Raw genomic sequence first — 25,469 nt, 5'->3', positions numbered from 1 at the left:
AACAAACATCTGCTAAGATGTACTTCCTAGAGGTGACCTCAGTACTTTCAGACCCTACCCAGCAGTTTGCCTCCCTGTGTGTGTGTGTGTGTGTGTGTGTGTGTGTCTGTGTGGTGGGGGTTGGGGGATGAGGAAGCTGTAGAAATCATGTGACTCAAAAGGCCAGAACTTGAGGCCTTCAGATCAGCCTTTAGGAAACACAGGCCAGGATGCAGTTCCTGGGGACAGGTCTCAGTGCTTTCATACCCTGACCAGCAGTTCACTTCTTTGTTGGGGTATCACATGATTTGGAGGGTCTGGGCTCAGGGCTATGACCACCTAGCAGACCATACATATAGCTAGGAAGCAGGCCCTTAATTCCAAATACTATGCCACTCATCCAGCCATAGGTTCAGTGCTTTGTTCCCATGGAACTATTCCTTGCCAATGAGGACAGGAACTCCCACCACCACACCCTTCACTGCCATAGATGTCCATTGCATAAACTTCTTTAAGGGACCATGCCACACCTTCTACCTCTCTACAGCCCCTCCTGGTTATCTCCCATCCAGACATTGTGGCAGAATGTCCCAACACTCCCTGAGCTATGGGTCTTCAAGTTCTCAGAGGGTCTCATCTCAAACAATAGGCCCTCTCTGAAGATGGTGTCTTGGTATAGCTTTCTGAGATAAGGGGAGTGATACAATGTCTGTCTTCACTGAGACTAGCCTTCCATACCAGACCATTCCCTGTCTCACAAGTCCTCACACTGGGTTCAAGGCTTATGGAAGTATGGACCTGTTTTGCAGCTAGAATTGCCAGTCTGCCATCAGGTCCATCTTGCTTACCTTATGACTGCTTCTTCAGTTTTCCCTACCCCTTCTGGGGTGCAGGGAATGCTCCCAGAACTGTTTGTTGTTTTTCTCTGTGGCCTTGGTTTTTCTGTGCTATTCTACTGTCCTGCCACATCTTTTCTAATTTTCTCTTTCTCTGTCCAGAATAACATCGCCTGTGTTTTCTGACTCTTTTCATTCATGGTGTCAAAACAGTAAACTCTTCTAGCCTGCCATCTTGCTTCCCTCTCCTGCAACGCAAATCTTTAATATATTTATTGTTTATTCTGATTATTGACTGTTGTCCAACATGATTCTCAAAGGTTATTTTATAATTACATAACTAGAAGGTTTGTGTGCTTTTTATCACAAATTAAAGAGTTACTTCACAATTTTTTATTATTCTAAGACTGGACTTAACTAATTTTTATATAAATTACCATAAATTAACCCTGCATGTGCTAAGCATTTTTGAATTAATACATTTCATAGCATCCTGCCTGTTTGTTCATAAGTTGGTACTTGTCACTCAGATCTGAAGTCTTACTAAAAGCTGAGAAAAAAGAACCTTTTATAGTAAAACAATTGCCTGAGCTGAATTTGAACTACTTCTTACCCTTTTCTGTGGACCTTGGAAAGTTCTACTGCCATCTATTCCACATAGCCACATATACCCATTCTTAAAAGTGCAGCTCAAGTGCATTGTCCATAAGTTCTTTCCTGATTCTTGCACATTTTCCTCATGCACATTACAGCATTTTTTTTCATCCTGTACCTTGTATTGGAGTTATTGCTGAATGTGTCTTTTTTTTTTTAAAAACCTTTTTAAAAAAGTTAAAAAAAAAAAAAGATTGGCAAATGAATTTTACTAAAGTTCCTTGACATCAAGGATATAAATATTATTGGTGTCCACTTTTTCAAAATGGATAAAGGCCCAAAAAGTAATTGAAGTAGTAAAAGAGATATTCCATAGGTTTCCAATGTCTTTACATAGTGACAATCCATCATTTGTCTCACAAATGCAGGGATTTTTAAAAAAAATTTTTATTTTAATTTTATTTGTATGTGCATACAATGTTTGGGTCATTTCTCCCCCCTTCCCCCCAGCCCCTCCCTTACTCCCCCTTACCCCTCGCTACCCGGCAGAAACTATTTTGCCCTTATCTCTAAATTTTGTTGAAGGGAGAGTATAAGCAATAATAGGAAGGACCAAGGGTTTTTGCTGTTTGAGATAAGTATAGCTATACAGGGAGTTGACTCGCATTGCTTTCCTGTACATGTGTGTTACCTTCTAAGTTAATTCTTCTCGAACTAACCTTTTCTCTAGTTCCTGGTCCCCTTCTCCTGTTGGCCTCAGTTGCTTTAAAGTATCTGCTTTAGTTTCTCTGCGTTGAGGGCTACAAATACAATCTAGTTTTTTAGGTGTCTTACCTATCCTTATATCTTCCTTGTGTGCTCTCGCTTTATCATGTGATCAAAGTCCAATCCCCTTGTTGTGTTTGCCCTTGATCTAATGTCCACATATGAGGGAGAACATACGATTTTTGGTCTTTTGGGCCAGGCTAACCCCACTCAGAATGATGTTCTCCAATTCCATCCATTTACCAGTGAATGATAACATTTCATTCTTCATGGCTGCATGAAATTCCATTCTGTATAAATACCACATTTTCTTAATCCATTCATCCGTGGTGGGGCATCTTGGCTATTTCCATAACTTGGCTATTGTGAATAGTGCCGCAATAAACATGGGTGTGCAAGTGCCTCTGAAGTAACCTGTGTCACAGTCTTTTGGGTATATCCCCAAGAGTGGTATTGCTGGATCATATGGTAGATCAATGTTTAGATTTTTAAGTAGCCTTCAAATTTTTTTCCAGAGCGGTTGTACTAATTTACATTCCCACCAACAGTGTAAGAGGGTTTCTTTTTCCCACTGCATCCTCACCAACACCTGTTGTTAGTGGTGTTGCTAATGATGGTTATTCTAACAGGGGTGAGGTGGAATCTTAGTGTGGTTTTAATTTGAAATGCAGGGATTTTTAAGGCCTTGGGGATTACATATTTCTTGGAATCCCTAATCCTCTGGTAAAGTCAAAAGGGAAAATTTACAACTCAAAATTACTTTAGCTAAGTGATGTCAAGAAATAGCTGAACCTTTGTTAAGATTTATTTTAGCTTTTTTTTTTTTTTTAAATTAGGATATATTTGTTGAACAGGAGGATTCATAGTGACAATTCCAAATAAGCTTATATGGTATATCAGTTGTATCATCTCTACTGTTTCTCCCTCTCAACCCCCTCCCTACCCCCCCACGTATCTATTTTATAGTCCTGTCTTTAGTTAATAATATTTAAGTTGAAGTTCAAGGGGGTTTCTCAATGTGTTCCTGCTGTGGTGTACTTTACTTTGGTCTGCTCAACCCCTTCCATTACTCTCCCTTACTCCTTTATCTCCCACCTCTCATTTTTCAACAGTTTTCAATACATATCCTTACACTGTCTGTCTTCACAGATGTTATGTATTTCAATATTGTTGATGCTTTATCATTCTTTTTTCTTTTCCCTCTTTCCCTGAGTTCCATAGAGAGTTCCACTATTACAAATATGTTCTATGTATGAGTTTGTATATGAACATGCTTTTTTAATGTATATTTTTATCTTTTGGATCTATATTCCACATATGAGAGAAAACATGAGGCCTTTGTCTTTCTGAGTCTGGCTTACTTTACTTAACATGATGTCCTTCAGTTGCATCCATTTTCTTTCCAACCACATGTCAGTATCCCTTATGGCTGAGTAAAACTTCATTGTTGTGTATATATAACACATTTTCTTGATCCATTCATCAGTGGACATCTGGGTTGTTTCCATAGCTTAGCTATTTTGAATAGTGCTGTGATGAACATCAGTGTACAGGTGTCTATTGTATTCTGACTTGTGGCTAAATGTGTTTTAATTCTTCTCCTAGACTGCATTAATCTTGCTGGTAGGGAATTAACACATTTCATTTTTTGTACCTTCTATAAGCATAACATAGGTTTTATTGCCCATCTCTGTGATTACCTAGGTTAAATCAGTTTATGATTAGCTCTTCACATATTTGGACACTGCTGCTATTTTCTTGAACTTTATTAGCTCATGCTAAATTAGGCCTTAGTTTGATTTGAACATTTAGCATATATGTTTTGTTATCTGTTGTATCACAAAATAACATCGAGCTGAACTTAAGTGGTTATATCACATAAAAGTATTATGATTTTTTTTGTGATTAATAACTAAGTATAATTGAATTATGCAAAATGTTTGATGATTTTTGTTGTTGTTGACAGGGTCTCAGCCTCAAACTCACTATGTAGCACAGACTTGCCTTGATCCCATAATCCTCCTGCCTCAGTCTCCCCAGTGCTGAAATTATAGGTGTGTACCACCATACCTGGCTCCAAGAAGTTTAATTTTCTAATAATATTCATGAAAATAATTAAATTACCTTGTTCTGATGTAATCTCTTACCATAATTGTAATATCTTATGACTGTGACAGTTTTGATTTAATAAATAGAACATTGAGTTGAAGGGGAATTTGGTTTATTACCTATCATTTTAAATTCTGGTCCTCTGGAATATATAAAATACAGCCCCCCCAGATTTTATGAGGGAGACTCTGGGCTTTCCTTGGTGCATTGGCGACCCCTAGTGTTCTTTGCTGAAAAATTAGTATACCAGAAAATTTAATGTTTATTCTTTTATTTTTCAGAGCAGTTAGAGTTTTGAAGTTTTCATGTCCTTCACAGTCACTTTTAAATAGGGACAATCAATATAATAAATATTTGAATTGTGGCACTGACCTTTATTTTTCAGTGGAATTGACAGTGCATTTAAAACAAATGCTTCCTGTGTTTGTGCCTCAGGAATTATATATCTCTCATCTAAAATCCTTAAGTTTATATAATGATTCCCTGGGATATCTGGTATGGGTCGTGTACTACACAAACAACTTGACACGTGTTGTATTTGTTGGTAAACAGCCCTGCTGAAATACAGAAATGACATTGCCATTTATTCACTGGGAAGCCAGCTAAGGTGGAGAATTATATGGAGCAGGGTTATCACATGGGTCACACCTGTGTATGGGAAGCAGGAGGCATATGACTCTGCTGTTACCGTTAGGTATAGAACAGGCTACCAGAGATCCTGGTGAAACTCACTGAGCATTGTGTTCCATTCTCTGTATTCTTGTTATGGGAAATGCAAGGCAAGATGCTAGAAGTCTTTTTCTCTATTTATTTATTTTTTTTTCAGTACTAAGGAGTGAATCCTCCTTAGCACCTCCTGCATGCTATGCAGGCCTTCTACCACTGAGCATTACTCAGGCCACTGAACTAAAAATTTGCTGACCGGATAGAGTACTTTAGTGCTTCCTAAGATTTGCCTCCTACTTTCAGGATCATGTGTTTTAATGAGGCTTTCAGCATTCTAGCCTCTTTTTGCCCATCTGGCTCTCTTAACATGATGTCGTTGATAAAGTGGACCAGTATGATGTCCTGTAGGATGACCAGACGGTATCAAACAAAACTCTGAATGTATATTGTTGCCTATGTGTAGGCCAGCTGTCCTTGACCTTTCTTCTGATAGGGATATAAACAATACATTTACCATATAATTTACTGTATACCATGTACTTAAGGTAGTAGTCAAACTACTACCTTAAGAGGTAGTAGTCTCTAGCAAAGTTACCACATTTGGCAGAGTGGCAGTATTTAAGATATACTATTTGAGTTTGTGGAAGTCCCTGTAATCTTCTATTTTCCACCTGGTTTTTGCAGGGGCAGCCAGGTGAGTTAAATGGAAATGTGACAGGAACTGTCAATATTGATTTTTCGTTTTTTTTTTTTTTTTGGGATGGGGGTAGGGGTGCTAGTGAATGAATCCAGGGCTTTGCACATTCTAGGCAAGCACTGTACCACAGAGCAACATCTCCAACCTTTTCTCTTGGATTTTTAAGGGGACACTGACTTCTGCTATTCTTTCCTGCATCATACTGGTTTTGACTTGTCCTGGCCAGTGGCTGGAAGAAGATGGTTTTAAGGTTTTCCATTTGGCTATAGTCTAAGGAAGTAATATGCTGGTCATGTCAACAACTAAGACATATTCTCCAATTTTGCATCCAGAACGATCCCTGGGTGTGTTTGTGGATCCAGTGCATGTACTGAGAGCTGGACCTGGGTGAGGGTGCCATTTATTATCTTGCCTTCAACAAGGTAATAAGTTGTTGGTTTTCAACAACTTTTGGTCTCTTAATGTATGAATTCAGGCCTTATTTCTAATAGGTGACCACTCTCTCCAATATATACTTACTTGAGTAACTGACCATTGGCCCATCTGGGAATAGTACACAATGTTTGTTTTGGTATTGCAAAATCTTAGTAAATAGTTCTGAGTCTAAAGTTGACTGAGCTCCAGAAACTGGATTAGGTATCATCATGACTTTTTTTTTTTTTTGCAGTGCTGGGGTTTGAACTCAGGGCCTATATCTTGAGCCACTTCACCAGCCCTTTTTTTGTGATGGGTTTTTTCAAGATAGGGTCCACAAACTATTTGCCCAGGCTGGGTTTGAACCATGATCCTCCTGATCGATGCTTTCTGAGTCACTAGGATTACAGGTGTGAGCCACCAGCACCCAGCTATCATCATGATTTTTATTGGGGCAACTATCTTCAGCTTCTAACTGTTCATCATTGATTTCTTTTGATAGTACAAATTGAGTTGTACTCGGATGGTTCCCAGCAGTGTGGAAAAAGTGATGAACCCTATTAAAAGATTTCAAGATGTCAGAATTGCCGTGACAGACTGGTTTTAAATAAGTGATCAAGCTAGCTTAGATGCAGTGTGTAAGGCCAGAAAACATATCAGGTAATCATATGCCAAAGAAGGGCCTGTGGGATAGAGGGTATGTCATTTATCAAAGCAGAGGAAATACCAGATAGAAGCATTGGCATCATTGAGAAGCTCTGTAGTGATTCCCCTTTGTGGTCTCGGGCAGCTGTAAGATGCTGCTGTATGTTTGCAATGACCCAAAACAGCCAAGGTCAGGACAACCACCTTATCATCAAGCCAGGGAGATACAGTTGTAATAAGCCGCAGGTTTCCATAGGGATGGTTGGGAGGACTGAGAGTTAAAGGAAACAGTTAACAGAATGTGGCATTCTTAAGGCAAAAATAAATGGACAGGCTGGGCACTGGTGGCTCACACCTGTAATCCTAGCTACTCAAGAGGATCACGGTTCAAGGCCAGTCCAGGGAAGTAGTTCTGTGAGACCCTATCTCGAAAAACCCTTCACAAAAATAGGGCTGGTGGAGTGGCTCAAGATGAAGGCCCTGAGTTCAAGTTTGAATACTGCAAAAATAAATAAATAAATAAATAAACAGACAGGCTGTGGCAGATCTGTTTTCACTGAATAATTCTCCTCCCTTTCCCCTCTTCTTCTTTTCCCTCTCTTCTTTCTCTTTCTACTCCAATAAAACCTAGAACCTCACACACTCTATCTCTGAACCACAGCCCCACCCACTGAATTCCTTTGCTTACTTGTAGCGGCAGGCTTGACTTACTCCTGCAACCTGCCACAAGTGAATAGTACTCACTTGGAGTATCCCCTTATGTTTCAGTCTCCAATTGCTCTACATCCTTAATTCTCCAATGGTCTCAGGAAGTTATAATGTTATAGATTATGCCTTTAAAAAAATTAGAGTGAGGTAACACTCTTTCCAGTTTTCGAAACCTTAGGTGAAATCTGGAAGTCCCAATTAGGAAATATGCTTTTCTTGTGGTAATTTCAGAGACATTACTAATTCTTTTAAAACAATTTTTTTTATCATATTGTTGTACTGGGGGTACATTGTGACATTTACAAAAGTTCTTACAATATATCATAGTTTATTTACCCCTTCCATCATTCTCCTTTATCTCCCCCAACCTCCATTCCTGAAATAAGTTTCAACAGATCTCATTTTCATACTTAAGTACATATTTCCACTACATTCGCTCTCCTAACACCATTTCCTTATATCCTCCCCCATCCCATTGGGGTCCAGACAGGACCTGCTTTACCTTCCTGTTGCTCTGTTTTTGAAAAAAGGCTTTTTTTTTTTTTAACTGATTCTTAAGTGTATAGCTGATCATGTGCCTATACTCATCAGTTAAAATTTAGAAATGTCAGGAATCTTAACATTTCTTTGTGAGTTCTCTCTTAAAATTAAAAATCTGTGAGGCCATGTGCAGTAGGCTACGGGGGAGGTGGAGATGGGGAGGATCACGGTTCAAGGACATCCCAGGCAAAAAGTTCACAAGAGCCCATCTCAGACAGTGACTGGGCATGGTGGCATGTATCTGTCACCTCAGCTACACTGGGAAGCACAAATAGGAGGATCTCCATCTAGGCCAAACCAGTCGTAAACCAAGACCCTGTCTCAAAAGTAACCAGCACAAAAAAGGGCTGGGGGCAGGGTTCAAAACTCCAGTACTGCCAAAAAATAAATAGTTTTTAAAAAGTGTGTGTGCATGCATGCATATTTAAAATGTCAGTATTACAAGGCTTTATGTGGTGAAAAACTGATCCTTGCTCCATGAGTTCACACTGTTAATTTACACTTCCCAGAAGAAACTACTTTTAATATTTTTTTGCTATTCTTTATTTTTTTTGCTGTGCTGGTGATTTGCTAGGCAAACACTCTCCCACTGAGCAGCATTCCCAGCCCTCAGATTTGTTTTTGCTTTAAATCAACCTTTATGTTTATAAATAGTGTGCTTATTGATTTTTCTTTTTTAAATTTAGATTTTCTATTGGCTTATCTCTGGCAGATAAACACTTTGTTCTCTTCATTATTTCTCCCTGCTTTAATCCCTGCCCAACTACTTCACTTTCCTCATTCTCTTATTTTATAGCTAGATTTTGCTTAAATATTGTGTTTACGTTATTGATGACTATGCTAACTTGAGCCATATAGGGTCCTGTATCTGTTTTCTTTTTTGCATCAGTCTTTATTTTTTATGGCATTAGTAATTCCTCATTAGTTTAGTTCTTTTTCTCATTATATAACTAATATTGAACTCTTTGTATGAACTCTACAGTTTTTTTTTTACTGTCTTTCACTATCATCATATAAAAGTCACTTCTTGCAGCAGGTCTCCTGGTTCTTTGTTTTTCCTTCTTTTTTTTTTTTTTTTTCAGTGCTGGAGACCAAACTCAGGGTCCCCTGAGTTAAATCCCCAACCTCCTCCTGGTTCTTTGTGTCCTCTTGCTGTCAACTGGACCAGTTGCTCTCTGGAGTTCTGCACAGGGTTGTCACTCTGGAGATGGATTTACTGTTTTCTGCATTGAATGTCGTGTTTTCTGGGTCCCATATCTGTCTTGAGCACCGTCTTCAGGAGGTTCCTGGAAAAGGTTGAGTGGGAAATCAACTTTCTGAGAATTCATATTGTTGCAGAACAATGAGGAAACAAAGTCACCAAGACCATTTCACAGGAAGCAGGGAGTTTATTACGCTAGTGGTCTCAGGGGAGATAATTTCTCAAAGCCCTGAGCCCTGATCTGTGTCAGGGACTGGGTTAAATACTTACAGAGTTTGTCCCCCAACCCCCTACAGAATGTGGTCACAGTTACAGGAAAAGCTGCAGACTAGCTGGAGGCTCGCAACTTTGCAGAGCTACCAGAAAGCTGCTTGTAGACTCAGAGTGGGGAAACCAAGGTGACTACCAGACACAGTAAATCCCAAGAAAATAGTCACGCTGGTCCCAACAATATATCTGAAAAGACTACTTGTGTTTGAGTGATAGTTGGACAATACACAGATTTCTAAGTTGGAAATCACTTTCTCTTAGAATTTTGAATGCATTCGTGTCACTGTTTTCTACCTTTCAGTGTTGTGGCATAGTCCAGGGCTATTCTGATTCCTGGTCCTGTGTGTATGACCAGATTATTGTTTAATCACTGGAAGTATTTCAGTTGAAATTACAAATTACCTAAACTAATAGTAACTTATAACAGAATAGTCTGTTTCTGTCATGTAAAAGTCTAAGCAGTTCAGGGAAGGTGGCAAATACTTGGGATTCTTCTATCTTAATTGTTCTACTATGTGTGGCTTTGACCATATCATCTAGTATGAGAGTCCGCTAAGTATAGGAATCAGGGTGGAGGTGGCAAAAAAGGGACGAACTTCTGTTCTAGATGATTCTAGAAAGTTGATATATGATACTTCTATTTAACCCATCAGCTAAAATAGTCACCTGGTTATGCTAAAGGGTGTCTGGGAAATATAAACTGTATTCTAGGTGACCATATGCCAAGCTGAAAATGCTATTACAAGTGAAGTGGGATCTTTCCTTGCTATTAGTGTCCTAGAATTTTATTGTATTTACCTAGACTTTAAAATCTGTGTTAGTTTTCTATTGCTGTATAATCAATTATCATTAAGCCTTACTGGTTCATGCCTGTAATCCCATCTACTGTGGAGGTAGAGATTAGGAGGATTGTGGTTTGAGGCCAGCCCAGACAAAAAGTTAACAAGACCTCATCTCAACCAACAGCTGTGTGTGGTGGCTTGTGCTTGTTATCCCAGCTCCATGGGAAGCATAAATAGGGTCGTGGTCTAGACCGGCCTGGGCAAAAATGCAAGACCCTACCCCAAAAATAACTAAAGGGAAAGGCTTGGGGTATGGCTCAATTGGTAGGACGCTTGCCTAACAAGTGTGAGGTCCTGAGTTCAACCTTTAGTATGACCAAAAAGAAATTTTAGCAGCTTAAGTCAGCACTCATTTGTTATTTCTGGTGGTCAGCATTCTGTGCACCAACTAGCTGGATTCTCTGCTTAGGGTTACTCCAGACCAGAATCAACGTTTCCCTGGACTGGGTTCTCTTCTGAGACCTGGGAACCACTTGCAAGCACATTGTTGACAGAGCTTGCTGCAGTTGTAGGACTGAGGTCCCTTTTTGCCAGGAACTGTTTTCAGTTTCTATAGAGCACCTTTAAGTCTTAGCTCCATGGACTGTCCTATGTCCACTCTCTTTGCAGGGAAGGATCTCACCCCTTGGAGGACTTTGAGTCCACTTAGGAAAAATATCCCAGTTGAAATTCATCGTGTTTCTAGTCCTTAGGATTACACAGAATGAGCACCAGAGGCAGAACTGTTGGGAACAATTTTAGGATTCAGTTTCCTCAGTCTAGAAACCAAGTATCCCTTGGTTTGGAATAGTTTCTTTTGTTTAAGAATTACTCAGTTTTCTCTATGAAATTCTAAGTAGTTGGAACCATTCTAAGGCTGGCTTTTCCTGTCTTTCGCCTTCCAATGTTTATTTTTAGCTTTTTCCCCTATTTTTTTTTGAAGAAAAAAATAGACCTTTGAATTTATCTTTAATCTTTCTATTGAATATTTTCTTTCTACTTCTTTTTATTTATTTATTTTTTTAAGGCAGGGTCTTACTCTGTAGCCAAAGCTGGCCTCAAACTTGGGATCCTCCTGCCCCTACCCCTCCATTGTTGGGCGTACCACACCGAACAACTCCTATTATTCTTAATTTTTGAGAATTCTGTTGTTTTGTCTTCTCTTTGGTAGCATTCAATTTTTGGTTAGCGAAGAAACATTGCTTTGCGCTGTTAGAATTCTTTCAGGTATAAAAGAGCTGTATTTTTATGACCTTTTAGGTTTCTTTTTTCTTACCTTGATAGTTTTCTTCTGTGCTAGTCACATCTCAAATCTCAGGTTAGAATGGCACTTTTCAAAGCTCATAGAAGTTTTGTGAACTTGAGTAGAACTTGTTGACTGTTGAAGTTCATTTTGATGTGAATTTTGTGATGTGGTGTGCTTTTGTACCTTTTTTAGGATGTTTTCTTGTAAGTATGCGTAACACGTATTTATTAACCTATGTGCCTGTCTGCACCTCTAAAAAGAGGTGTTATAACAGTATGTACATCTTAGAATTTTTGTGAAGACTTGTGAAACTCCTAGAACAGTGTCTGGTACACAGTAAATGTTGATTAAATATTGGGTATTATATACTTCATTTGTTTAGAAATAATTGTTTTAAGTTTTGAATCTGGCCTTAAATTTGGTCATAGCTATTTTTCTCAGGAAATATATCAAGGAACATTTTTTTTCTTTTATTATTCATATGTGCATACAAGGCTTGGTTCATTTCTCCCCCCTGCCCCCACCCCCTCCCTTACCACCCACTCCGCCCCCTCCCTCTCCCCCCCCTTCAATACCTAGCAGAAACTATTTTGCCCTTATTTCTAATTTTGTTGTAGAGAGAGTATAAGCAATAATAGGAAGGAACAAGGGTTTTTGCTGGTTAAGGTAAGGATAGCTATACAGGGCATTGACTCACATTGATTTCCTGTGCGTGGGTGTTACCTTCTAGGTTAATTCTTCTTGAACTAACCTTTTCTCTAGTACCTGTTCTCCTTTTCCTATTGGCCTCAGTTGCTTTTAAGGTATCTGCTTTAGTTTCTCTGCGTTGAGGGCAACAAATGCTAGCTAATTTTTTAGGTGTCTTACCTATCCTTATATCTTCCTTGTGTGCTCTCGCTTTATCATGTGATCAAAGTCCAATCCCATTGTTGTGTTTGCCCTTGATCTAATGTCCACATATGAGGGAGAACATACGATTTTTGGTCTTTTGGGTCAGGCTAACCTCACTCAGAATGATGTTCTCCAATTCCATCCATTTACCAGCGAATGATAACATTTCGTTCTTCTTCATGGCTGCATAGAATTCCATTGTGTATAGATACCACATTTTCTTAATCCATTCGTCAGTGGTGGGGCATCTTGGCTGTTTCCATAACTTGGCTATTGTGAATAGTGCCGCAATAAACATGGGTGTGCAGGTGCCTCTGGAGTAACAGTCTTTTGGGTATATCCCCAAGAGTGGTATTACTGGATCAAATGGTAGATCGATGTCTAGCTTTTTAAGTAGCCTTCAAATTTTTTTCCAGAGTGGTTGTACTAGTCTACATTCCCACCAACAGTGTAAGAGGGTTCCTTTTTCCCCCGCATCCTTGCCAACACCTGTTGTTGGTGGTGTTGCTGATGATGGCTATTCTAACAGGGGTGAGGTGGAATCTTAGCGTGGTTTTAATTTGCATTTCTCAAGGAACATTTTTTAAGTAAACTTGCTATTTTTCAACAAAGTTTGAATTTCAGGAAATACTTTATTTGTCAAAGTTTGGGAACTGTATCACACATGGAGATATTGGGTAATTAGAACTTATCCTTTTAATTAATCAGTTTTTTAAAGTAACCAGTTCGGTAGCTATATTTTAAAATGTTTTTACATTTTCCTATAGTATATCAATATAATGAAACAAAAAAAGAAAAGGTATTCCAATACTTGTTTTAGAATTGTGTTAAAGATACAGCTCTATTAATAGCTTCCTTAAGCCTCTCCATATATTCTCTAAGGATTCATTAGGCGTAACTTAAAGAATTTAAATTCTTTAAATTCTATTTCTTCTTTGTAACTTCGATGAAACCTACATTAGTAAGTTGTAAGAAGTAAATATTTTTTTGTGCAATTTTTTTTGAAATGGGTAATTTTATAGGAAAAAATACAAAAATAAACATGGGAATGGTTATGACAGCATTACTCGTAACAGACAAGAAGTAGAAACAACCTAAATGTTCACTCGATGAATGAACAAGCAAGCTGTGGTACACCTCCACAATGGACAGTGGCACTACTGAACAATACAGAAGCCTGAACCTTGAGAGCAAGCTGAGTGAAAGAAGCCAAACACAAAAGGCCACACGTTCTATGATTCCTTTATAGAAATGTCCAGAATAGGCAAGTCCATAGAGACCCAAAGTAGATGAGTGGTTGTTAGGGACCTAGGAAAGGGAGTTGGAATGGGGAGTGACTGTTGATGGATGTGGGGTTTCTTTGGGGGTGTTGAAAATGTTCTAAAATTAGATGGTGATGATTATTGCACAGTCAGAATATACTGGGAGCCACAGAATTGTACACTTTAACAGGGTGAAATCTATGCTGTGTGAATTACAGCTTAATAAAGTGCTTAAAAAGCAAGGTGAGTATGAGGACTTTCCTCTTTCTTACCTGAGATGAATTGTGTGATAATGACAGTAATATAATAGTGCAATAGGGAATGACTGACTGCTGAGCAGAGAATGGAGTTGGGGCATGATTCATGGCTGTGTTAACTTTTCTCTAACCTCTGTTACGTCCTAACCTTACTGTGTGGCACCCACTTAAAAAAATGAAAAAATAGAATTATGCTCAAAGTTAGTATTTTACTCCTCTCATCTCTTATTTGACAAATTGGTCAAAATGCTGCTTGAACAGGAATATATTAAGCAAAACATCTTTATTTAGGAATAAGTATTAAAAAATAAATAGCCACTGTTCCAGGGTATAGCCACATCCCTTTCTTCACAAACAGGAACCACACCAAATACAGAAAGTTGGAAAGTAAATCCAGCAGAGGGTAGAAGGGGAGCCTGTTGCTACTTTACATAGAGTCAGCAGTGAGCTTGTCTTAGCTCTTTGTTCATATCATTAAAGTAATGTCTACATTATCTTCAGTTTCCTTTTTTTTTTGAGGTGTTGGGGATTAAACCCAGGGCCTTGCAACATGCAAGGCAAGTACTCTACCACTTGAGCCACGTCCCCAGCCCTCTCTGCTTCAGTTAATTTTTCTCAAAATGTCTTGTACTTTATGGCCCAGGCTAGCCTTGGACTGTGGTTCACCTACCTATGCCTCCATGGGATTACAGGTGTGAACCACCATTTTTTGCTTGTTCCTTCAGATAGGGTCTTGCCAACTTTTTTTGCTGGGCTGGCCTCAAACCATGATCCTCCTGATCTCTGTCTCCCAAGTAGTGGGGATTATAGGCGTGAGCTGCCACATCTGGCTCTGTCAGATAATTTACTTTTGAAAGTCAACTGTAGAAGTAGGCTGGCTGTTGATTGTGGATTGGCAATTGTTTTAGCAATCGTTAGTTATTAATAGAATTTCCTGAATCACGACTGTAGACATATTTGATGTGAGATAAAGATCCTTACGTAGTAATTTTTTTCTGTTGTAGAAACTATAGTAATTTGCAATTTGGAAAAGAACTGTAATGCAATAAATTCTTAATGATAACTAAAAATATTTTCTGCTTATTTAGGAATTAGTAATGCTTCTCTTAGAATACAATGCTGATACTACTGTGGTAAATGGGAGTGGACAGACAGCAAAAGAAGCCGCTCATGACAAAGAAATCAGAAACATGCTCGAAGGTAAAAAATTATGGATCTTAATATGTTAATTAGCACCAAGGACCAGAAAATGAATAATAATAGCTTTTGAGATACCAAAGTAGATGACAGTAAGCCTCTGCTCTGCTGATAATATTATTGTGGGGGTCAGTGTTAAACCCAAAGTTATATATGAGTTGTTCCCTCACACTTAAAATTCCTGTTTTCCACATACTTAAATGAAAAGTGGAAAGTTAAGGAAATGAGGAAATGCAGCTAATAAGCTGATAAAGCATGTTAAGGAAGGAATATGGAAGAGCAGGTCTTTGTCAGACATCTTGAGATCAGTGTCTTAATTAGCTCCTCACTTAAAAGGAGAGTTTGTTTAAAATGAACTCTCTTTGTCAGAGAGCAAACAAATCAACACATAACATCTTCTGTCAGATGCTGCATCATACGATTTTTGGGACACATAGAACATACTATAGGTGGTCCCTGCCCTTTAATATGTTGTGATCTAATTGAGACGATGAGGTAACTGTCTTTGATCATGTCCTGTCATTTTAATACATCAAGATGAGAACCCAGAACTGAGGTTTTCCTGATAGACCAGAATGTTATGTTGACAAGTTAACATTTAATAAGGGGAATTGTAAAGATATGTTCTGAGGCTTTTCCAAAACCCAACCTGTGCAAGGACTAGGGCTTGTAACTTAACGGGATATATGATTTGTCAGCTCATGTAGTCATAGCCTGAGAAATGGAAGTAGAGACTTTATTGAGTGATTCTGTTCCATTGAGATCACCATAGCCAGATATAATACCATTTGTAGATAGAGCATTAAACTGTCATTGGTAGACTACAGGAACTTCATTGAGCCACCCAGCAAGGCTACAGATAGACCAGAAATCAGATAAAAGGATAATGCGCAAAGAGATGGGAAATGTTTTACCCTAGAAAGACAGACGTAGGTAGGCACAATGACATCATTCTCAAATATTTGAAGAGATGTTATTTAGGAGGAGATTATCTTATTTGTGGAGAATTATAGCCAGTTGATGGCCCAATTGGTGGAGTACCATGGAGTTTATCTTTAAGTCCAGTGTACTGTCATAATGGTGTGAGTGGTCCCTCAGGGGTGCAGTAAATTTCCTGTGATAGTGGTAGTCTGGGAGAGGGTAGATGGCTACTTGTCAGGCATGAGAAAGGAAAATACCTCATCTACATCTCATTTGTCTTTTTATTTTTGAGAAATTTCCAATCTATAGGAAAGTTCAAGAACAATAACAATGATCACTTGTATGTCCTTCACTTAGATTCACCAAGTAACATTTTGCCACGTCTGGTTTACCCTTTTAAATACTATCTGATGTTATTTTAATTTATTTATTTATTTATTTATTTTTTTTTTGAAATTTACAAATTAATTTTTTTCAAATTACATTTGAAAGTAATTTGCAGATTACTGCTAACAGTGATCCTTTCCCTCTAAATTCTTAAATATGTATCTCTTAAGAACAAGGATATTTTCTTACATAATCACAATATTTCCCTTCAGTGTCTGTGGGCATTGGGTCCAGAATACCTGTGCATACCAAAATCTGCAGATTTTTGTGTCTGACATAAAATAGTATAGTATTTGTATATGACCTGGGCAATCCTCCCATATCCTTTAACTCATCTCTAGATCACTTATAGTACCTAATGTAACATAAATGCTATGTAAATAGTTGTTATACTGTGTTATTTAGGGAATAACGATGAGAAAAAAGTCTGTCAATGTTTATAGTTTTTTTTTTTTTAATATTTTCAATCTGTGGTTGGTTAAATTCACAGATGTGGGTCCCTAGATAATAAGGCTGACTCTGTAATAATCAGTACAGGAAATATAATACTGTTATCCAGATTGAACATTTGTAGTCTGAATTTGGAATTGCTCTAAGATTCAAAAGTTTTTGAGTACCATGATGCTTAAAAGTTAGAGATTTGGAGTATTTCCAATTTTGGATTTTTGGTTTAGAGATATTTATCAATAAGTCTATGCAAATTTCTAAAATCTAAAAGATGTCTGAAAATTAAACACTTCTGCATTTTAATATGGTCATATTCAACCTATTAAAATATAATACACATCTTACGTACAAATTTTACCACTTTGTCCACATAATGTCCTTTGTAGCATATTCTACCCAATCTAGAATCTAATCCAGAATCCCATGTTGTATTTATTTGTCACATTTCTTTAGTCTCCTTTTGTCTGAAACAACTTCTCAGCCTTTCTTTTTCATAGTACTGATCTTTTGAAGAGAAAGGCAATTGTTGGAATTGTTTGTAGCATCTCCCTCAGTTCGGATTTTTCTTTTAATGTAATTAGGTTTAGGATATGCATTTTGGGAAGGAATATTATGTAGGTGAGGCTGTGTCCTATACTCATATATCACATTAGGAAGCACATAATGTCACCTTGTTTCATTATTGGTGATGTTAACACTGGTTACTGGGTGGTTTACTAGAAAGGTATCTTTTCCGTTTGTAACTAATACACTGTGTGGGGATGGGGTGTTGAGACCAATATAAATATCTTGTTTACCAGTAAATAAGTCCATGGTTGTAGCACTCATTCATAATATTTCCCTAAGTCATTTATGTCTATGGTGGATTGCAAAGCAGTGATTTTCTGTCACTAGTGAAGTACATTTTCCACATACTCTGTTATGTGTCAAGTGTACTATTATTTAACCTGCTCTGTGAAAGCACATAAACATCTATCAGGATGAAGGTAGACTTCATAATCTCTGAGATCCCAGCTAAAGCTGAAGTTTGATCAAAACCAAAGGGTTAGCCAGATTACCCCAAACTATACTATTTGTTTTCATAGACTGGATAAACTGTCTTCTTTAAGTGTCCTGAATGAACACACACAAGAAATGCCCAGGGTTTTCAACTCTGAATCCCCATCTGTTTTCTTCATTCATGAGCCTAGAATCTCTAGGAATAAACATTAGGCTATCCTTTATTTCCCTCTCCTGAAGTCTGGAACAATTATTGTTAAGCATTATTTGATTATTATTGACTGAATATGCATTATGCTGGACACTGTCATAAATGCCTGTGATAGTTAAGAAGTAGAATAAATTCTTGACCTCAAGAATGGAAAGGGAGTAAATTACAGCTCAGCATAATACATGCAGTAATTGAGATATGTATAAGAGCGTTCAAAGAGCTCACAGTTCAGTGGCTATAGAGTCAATGAGAGGAAGGAATGAAGATCATGATTCCCAGCCACTGAGAACCTCTGGAGAGGGAGAGAGACAGAGTCAGGGAGTGGAAATAAAAATGTGAGAACAGAAGATGATATGTAGAAAGATTAGTCAGTTCTTTTCTCTCTCTCTCTCTCTCTCTCTCCCCCGCTCCCCTCTTCTTCTCTATTTCCCCCACCCCTCCCCAATGAGGATTGAACTCAGGGCCTTGTGTTTGCTAGGTAGGCACTTGACCACTGAGCCATGCCTCCAGCCTAAGATTAGTCATTTCTTAAGATAAAGCTAAACTAGTACCAGCTATTTCTATATTCAATGTATGAGTTTCCTGTAGTTTAAATGTGGTGGTTTGCATAATGTTTCAAATTAAGGATTGGCACACAACAATTGCTAACTCGTGATAAATGTTCATCTGTTTCCCCAGTCACCTGGCTCCCTGTCCTGCTTCTCTGTCCATGGCTTTAGCCAGAAAGACTGCCAGGAGAGTGATCCTCCCTTGTAGCCTTTGCATAAGATACTGTCCATGTGTTAGTTAAGTTAGATTCCTAAGACCTTGCATGAAATTGCTTCTTCCTAGTAAGTCAAAAGAAAATTCGAGTCTAGTAGAGATGAGACCTATTCCACTCTTAAATCTGACTTACCCTTTTCCTAAAATGAGATTTCAGAAGTGTTAGAGGTAAGAATTCTAACTTTCTATGGACTTTTAAACAGTCTGCACAGTGAAATCCCAGCTTCTGCACTGTGTAGCCTTGATTAATTAAGTTCCTTAACCTCTCGCCTCAGTTTCTCTGTTCATGAAATGAGGATAATTCTTAGAGCAGTTATGAAGATATAGTGAGTTAATATTATCAAATGTTCTGAATAGCACTTGGTACATAGTAACTACTATAGTATTTGTTAAATAAAAATAAATTTTATGTACTTATGTGGAAGTATATAAGTAAATTGATAACTATCTGCATTTATTTATATGGTTTTTACATCTTCCTACCAATTGACATTGCAATTGCTGTTTCTTTTCTCTTCCCATTATGAGGTTCTGGAAGGCATGAACCCGATTTATCTTCATTTCCAAGTCCTGTCTTGAATAGTATATCAATATACACAGGTCATTCACAATTATTTGTGGTTAATATTATGGTGAGTAAAATACCTAATGCTCTCTGATTCAAAAACATAATTTCATCACAACCTAAAGGAAACCAAGCTCTTCTGAAGTGGAAGGCAATGAGGCTCACAAAGTCTAACTGCATTTGACTTACAGTTCAAAACAGTTTAATTCTTCTCACTGTGATCACCTTATTCTTTATAGTCTTTGTAATGAATTTGCTAATAGGATCCTGACCAGCAGTGGAGTAATACATATTTTCCTCTTGCAGCTGTAGAAAGGACTCAGCAAAGAAAGCTTGAAGAATTACTTTTAGCAGCAGCAAGAGAAGGCAAAACAGCAGAACTCACAGCTCTGGTAAAAACAATAAGCACTATTTTTTTATACTTAAGGAAAATTTTTATTTAAATGCTAAGTTCATAATTTAGTGAATTTGTGGGACCAAAAGTCTTTAAATGTCTGATAGCACTTAGTATGGTAACAGTTTAATCAGGACACATTTTAAATAGTGATTTTTTTTTCTGTATTTTTGATTTACATTCCCACCCATTATGGAAAACCTGATGGATAAGAATTCAATTTTCCATAGCATATAGCTAATGTAAGGACAACTTTTAAGGATTTTTTTTTTTTTTCCAGATTAAGCCAATTTGAAGCCAAAGCATAATACGTAGGACCCTGTACAGGAATAAGTTTTTTTTTTTTTTATTTTGATGAAACTACTGATTTCTGAGTGTTGTCCTTCTAGAAAGTAACATACCAACATACCAAGAAGGGACAGTATTTGGAGTGTTTATATAAGTTAGAGCAGATTGAAAGCTTTGTCCACTTTTTTTTTTTTCTTCCTAGGAGACCTACTTTCCAGTTTCCATAGTCTCATTAAACATAAAACTCTAAATTTGTTCTGAATTCAAGACTGAAGCATTGCCATTTGCTGTAAAGTTATTTCAGCTCATTTGAAAAGGCTTCTTTGGTTTCTAAGTATAGTTTCTGCAACATCTTTTAAATTTTGTGAAGTGGAGACTATATAAAGAAGTTCCTAAAGCAGTAAGGTGGGAACAACAAACTCAGTAGAACTTTGACATTTACACATTTAACATCTCTGGTTTTAGCTCTTCCCAGGAACTGCTTATGGGAGCCTGATTTGTAATTTTGCTGTCACGAGTATGAAATACAAGAGTCGTAGGAGCAAGCAAATCTTAGTGAAATCTTCATATATTCAGGGGTGGTGCTGGCATGGTGTGTGGTGTCTGTCATCAGGATAACATGGCATCTGGATACAGGAGGATCAGCATGGGAATGGCAGGGTTGGCTGGTTTGATGAGCAAGAAGCCATGGATAGTCTGTAAGCCAACAAGCCTGGCCATTCTCCAGGCTCTGCTTGAAACACCTTCCTGCATATTGTGGGAGAAAGTCTATCTTTGGTATATAATTCTGCATTACGTTTCCTTAATTGTTAGCTCAGCAGACCCAGTCCTCCTGATGTCAACTGTTCTGACCAGCTAGGAAATACACCCTTGCATTGTGCAGCTTACCGGGCCCATAAGCAGTGTGCCTTAAAGCTTCTAAAAAGTGGAGCTGACCCCAATCTGAAGAACAAAAATGGTAAGCATGTTGATGAAAGGCATTTTTGGTCATTTTTACACTATAAAATGAATCAGTGCAATATAAAATTATTTTGTTTTTATATCCAGTCTTTGTTAAACTGTATGGTCTTCAATTTTGAAGTCAAAGCAAACACACAGGAGGAAAGTAAACTTATTAATTTTGTTGTCAGTTAAGGCAAAACTATTTAGAAATGCCTGTCTTTTCCCAAGGAGGCATCAGGGATGACTAAGATCCTGCCCTCAATGGAATGACAAGTGCAGTTGATTTTCATTATTTGCCAGTGACTATTCTGCATTAGAAAATTCTGAGCCATTGTTCCTAGGAGAAATTCAGGGTTAGGTTCTTGTGAGTCTGTGGTCACAGCATTTTCACTCACTGATCAATGCATAGCCTTGTTTTATGGGTGTTACTATTTAAATCACCTTATTTAATATGTATTGTCACTAATGTTCAGTCATGGCCAACAGAATTGTAACTCATGCCAGAATAAAACTTCTCTAACTTCTGTTTTCACTATAAGCCCATGACAGTCTTACACTCAGGAACAGTAGGCAGCACTTTTGCATTATGCTTTGGGGCCATGTTAAACAGCAAAATCACCAACAAAAGGAACAAAAATGTGACACTAAATACTGCAACAGGGACACTTGTTCCTATGAGAGCTGAAACAAGAAAGCTAAATGTCACCTTGTTCTGCTTCAGTTTTTAGAACATGCTGGGAAATGCATGTTGGGCAACTGAAACTTTTCATCACTCTGGGAATGTCCATGAATGACTAAGAATTGCCACAAGTGTTGATCTTGGAGTTACAGATAAATTTAGCAATAGACAAATCTATAATGCAGAATCTGCAAAAAATAAGAATCAACTGTATATGTATGACAGTATCAAAGAATTGACATACCAGACTTGAATAACCAGAAGAGAAGCCTCAGAGGGTATCTTGGATATTCAGAGTGAGGGCATTCCCTTAGGTCCTTTTCCCATCCCTATTTTGGGATGTTTCTCACTGCATATGACCAGCCTAGATTAGGGTTTTCCAGCGCTACTACAGGACCTTATGATCACTGCTGTCAGAGCCTAAATCACACTCCACGTTGTTTACCTAACACCTACTGTAATACATAGCACATAACATCTTGTAAAAGTTGTGTTTGTTGAGGGTTTAAAGTACAGAGAAATTGTTTCATGAAGGAATAGACATCTGATATAGACCCTGAAATACAAATAGGATTTTTAAGCAAATTCTGTATCTAAATGCTTAAATTTGTATCATTATCTAACAAAAGGCTCTCTATCTTTGTTTTTCTTTCTTTTTCTTTAATGAAAACACAATTATCATTGTCTAGTACAATTTGATAAAGAGGAATTTGGGAAATGTTACTTGAGGCAGAGAGATGATTATGAAAAAAGACATTAAAGTGAAAAATTTGCCAGTAAGGTAGCATTCCCAGGTTGGCACAATCAAGGTTATATAAGGGAGCAGTTTTAGATAAATCCATAAATAAAGAAAGCCCTCAATGCGAGGCTACCTTACCTCTTAATTTGGAAGGACAGTGGAACCCTGACAGAAATAAGTGGAGGAATGAGGTGCTTCAGAAAGATTAATATGGTTATGGTATCTAACATTGGTTGTGACAGGCCTGAGACTGTAGGGAGGGACCAGTATGACCATTGAAATGACTTTAGGTGAAAGTAATCAAAACCAGTGCTACACCACTACAGCCATGCTCCCAGCACTTTTTTGCTTTAGTTACTTTTCAAGCAGGGTCTCATGTTTTTGCCTGGGGCCAGCCTCAGACTGTGATCTTCCTACCCATAGCCTCCTGCACAGCTAGGAATCTCAGGATCTCACCACCAATAGATTTTTATCTGGGCTGGCCTCAAACTGTGCTCCTCCTGAGTAGCTGGGATTATAGGCATGAGCCATTGAGTCCAGCTCCCTGTCCTGGACTTTATTGACATCAATAGGAGTAGAAAGAGGAAAGAAAACATGTGTTATAGAGTCTTCCTGCTTCTCCCTTCTCTGGCTGGCCCTTATGCTTTGGATTGTCACTATCCCATAGAAACACATAAAATTGCAAATTTTCTAGAGGCCACATTAAAGGTCAAAATTAATTTTAATAATAAATTTTATTTAAGGCACTATAACAAAATAACCATTTCAACACACGAAAAATACTAATGAGATTTTAAATTCCTCTTTTAGTTAATGGTTTGATATATACTATATATTTTTCACTAATAGTACACCTCAATTTGGCCTAGCCACATTTCAGGTATTGAATTGCTACATGTTATTAGTGTCTACTGTGTTGGGCAGTACAACTGTAGATGTACCAGACCGTGCAGGGCTCTTTGGGTAACCACACTGTCCTCACCTTGTTTATGCTCTTTTATTCTGCCAGAAATAACATCTTTCCTGCTTGTCTATCTGGTAACCCTCGCCTCACTTCGAGAACTGTTCAAACTCTGCTTTTCCAGAGAGGCTTTCCCCGTGTCCCTGAGTGTTAGGGATTGAATCCAAGGTCCCACACATGCTAATCACATGTGCTACCACTGATCTACATCAGCCCCACAAAATAGCTTCCTAAAAAGTTTAGAGCAATAGATACCAACTAAAGAGTGAAGCAAATGAAAGGTTACATGTTACTAATGTAAGAATCCAGGACTGGGGATGTAGCTACATGGCAGAGTGCTTGCCTGGGTTCCATTCCTAGCCCCACAAGCAACCAACCAACTGAACAGAAACAACCCCCAAGGTACCTCATGATATTCCAAAGCAGGAAATGGTGTTAGGAAACAAATAGGTTGCAATTAGGAACCAGAAAGCCTTAGGAACAAAGATGGCTGCCACTGATTGTGAATCTTTCTGTCACTGAATGTCAGAGAAGACTGTGTCTCTTAACAGACCAGATTTTTAATTTTCCAATACATAATGGAATATGGCTGTCCTATGGGACTGCTCCATTCAGAGGCCACAGTTGCTTAACATCAGTTTTAAATTTCAGTGGCAGGTAATCTGTGGTTATCCACTTGTGGGTTTTTTTTTTCATTTAATTTTTGTTGCTTTCTTTTGCGGTAATGGGGTTTGAACTCAAAAGCCTCATGCTTGCCAGGAAAGTGCTTTGCCTCTTGAGTCACACCCCCTGCCCTTGTTTGCTTTAGTTATTTTTCTGCTAAGTTCTCACATTTTTGCTCAGGGGTGGCCTCAAATCACTGTCCTCCTATGCTACCTGCATAGATGAGATTACATGTGTGCATCAACCATGCCCAGCTTATTGATTAAGATGGAGTCTCAGTAACTTTTGGCCCAGGCTGGCTGCAATTTGTGATCCTCCCAATCTCCACCTCCCTAGTGGCTAGGATTACAGATGTGAGCCACTGTGCTCAGCTCCCACGTGTTTGGTGATTGCCCATGGTACAGTCACTGTATTTTGTGGGGACCAGGCCATATGGCACAAATGTAGATGCTAGGGTTTCCCCTGGGGAATGTGGACATAGCAGTGGAAGTGTCTACTTCTTTTGGTTTACAAGTTGTAAATAGAGTTGACATAGTAAAGTCTTACTTTTTTATCAAGCATCAATAGTTTTTCCATCTTGTTCCCTAAAATGTAGTCTTTAGGGCTTACCTTCTGAGTGAGTGGTACTTTATGAAGATGTAATTCTTATTTATTTATTTATTCATTGTTTTGGCAGTACTGGGGTTTGAACTCAGGGCCTCGTGCTTGCTAGGCAGACACTCTACCACTTTGCACCATTCCACCAGCCCAGTAGATAAAGAAGTTTAGTGATAAGACAATGATTATTTCTCTATTTTTACATTAAATTTTCCTAGTCTTTTTTTAAATAAACAATACTGTTTAAGTTTTTAATAAATTTTGTTGATTCTCCTCTGGTTTCTTCTCAGACTTCCAAGTTTAGGTAGAGATTTCATAAATACTTAATTCCGTTTTCTCTGGGTAGCTTACGTATCATCACATTCTTTCATTCAGCAAATGCAGATCCTCTGCTCTATTTTAAGAACTGTCCTAAGAGCTGGAACTCATCAGCTAACAACCAACAAGCCCCATGTTATACACACACACACATTTTTCCCTATGTTGCCTAAGTTGTACTCAAACTCCTTAGCTCAAGTGATCCTTCTGCCTCAGCCTCCTGAGTAGTTGAGACTACAGGTGTTTGCCCCAGCACCTAGTTCTTCTAGAGTTCTTATATTTTGATAGGAGTCAGACAAAAAAATTAAATGCATATGTGCTATATGTGTTCTTAGGCAATGAAGTGCAAACAAGTAAAACAATATGAAGGGGGCAGAGAGGGATAGCAGTGGGAGGGGGGCTGTTGTAGAAAGGATGTAAGGGAAGGGCTTGCTAAAGTGGCTTTGCACAAAGAGCTGAACTGAGCCAGGAACTGAGTCCTGGGCATCTGGCAGAATA

At 38.2% G+C, this 25,469-nt stretch overlaps 1 protein-coding gene across 3 annotated transcripts in view; it reads left to right on the top strand.

Annotated features, from left to right (window-relative positions):
* Osbpl1a (oxysterol binding protein like 1A) overlaps positions 1 to 25,469 on the top strand; it is a 202,072-nt gene that overhangs the window by 24,775 nt on the left and 151,828 nt on the right. For all 3 annotated transcript variants that reach the window (XM_020169703.2, XM_020169702.2, XM_020169704.2), the window contains 3 exons: positions 14,990 to 15,101; positions 19,697 to 19,782; positions 20,886 to 21,030. In XM_020169703.2, coding sequence (XP_020025292.2) covers positions 14,990 to 15,101; positions 19,697 to 19,782; positions 20,886 to 21,030 — 343 coding nt within the window. The remainder of the gene's footprint in view (positions 1 to 14,989; positions 15,102 to 19,696; positions 19,783 to 20,885; positions 21,031 to 25,469) is intronic.

Source organism: Castor canadensis, chromosome 4 (assembly GCF_047511655.1).
Source record: "Castor canadensis chromosome 4, mCasCan1.hap1v2, whole genome shotgun sequence".
NCBI classification, from domain to species: Eukaryota; Metazoa; Chordata; class Mammalia; order Rodentia; family Castoridae; genus Castor; species Castor canadensis.
This window is presented reverse-complemented; position numbering and strand designations above follow the sequence as displayed.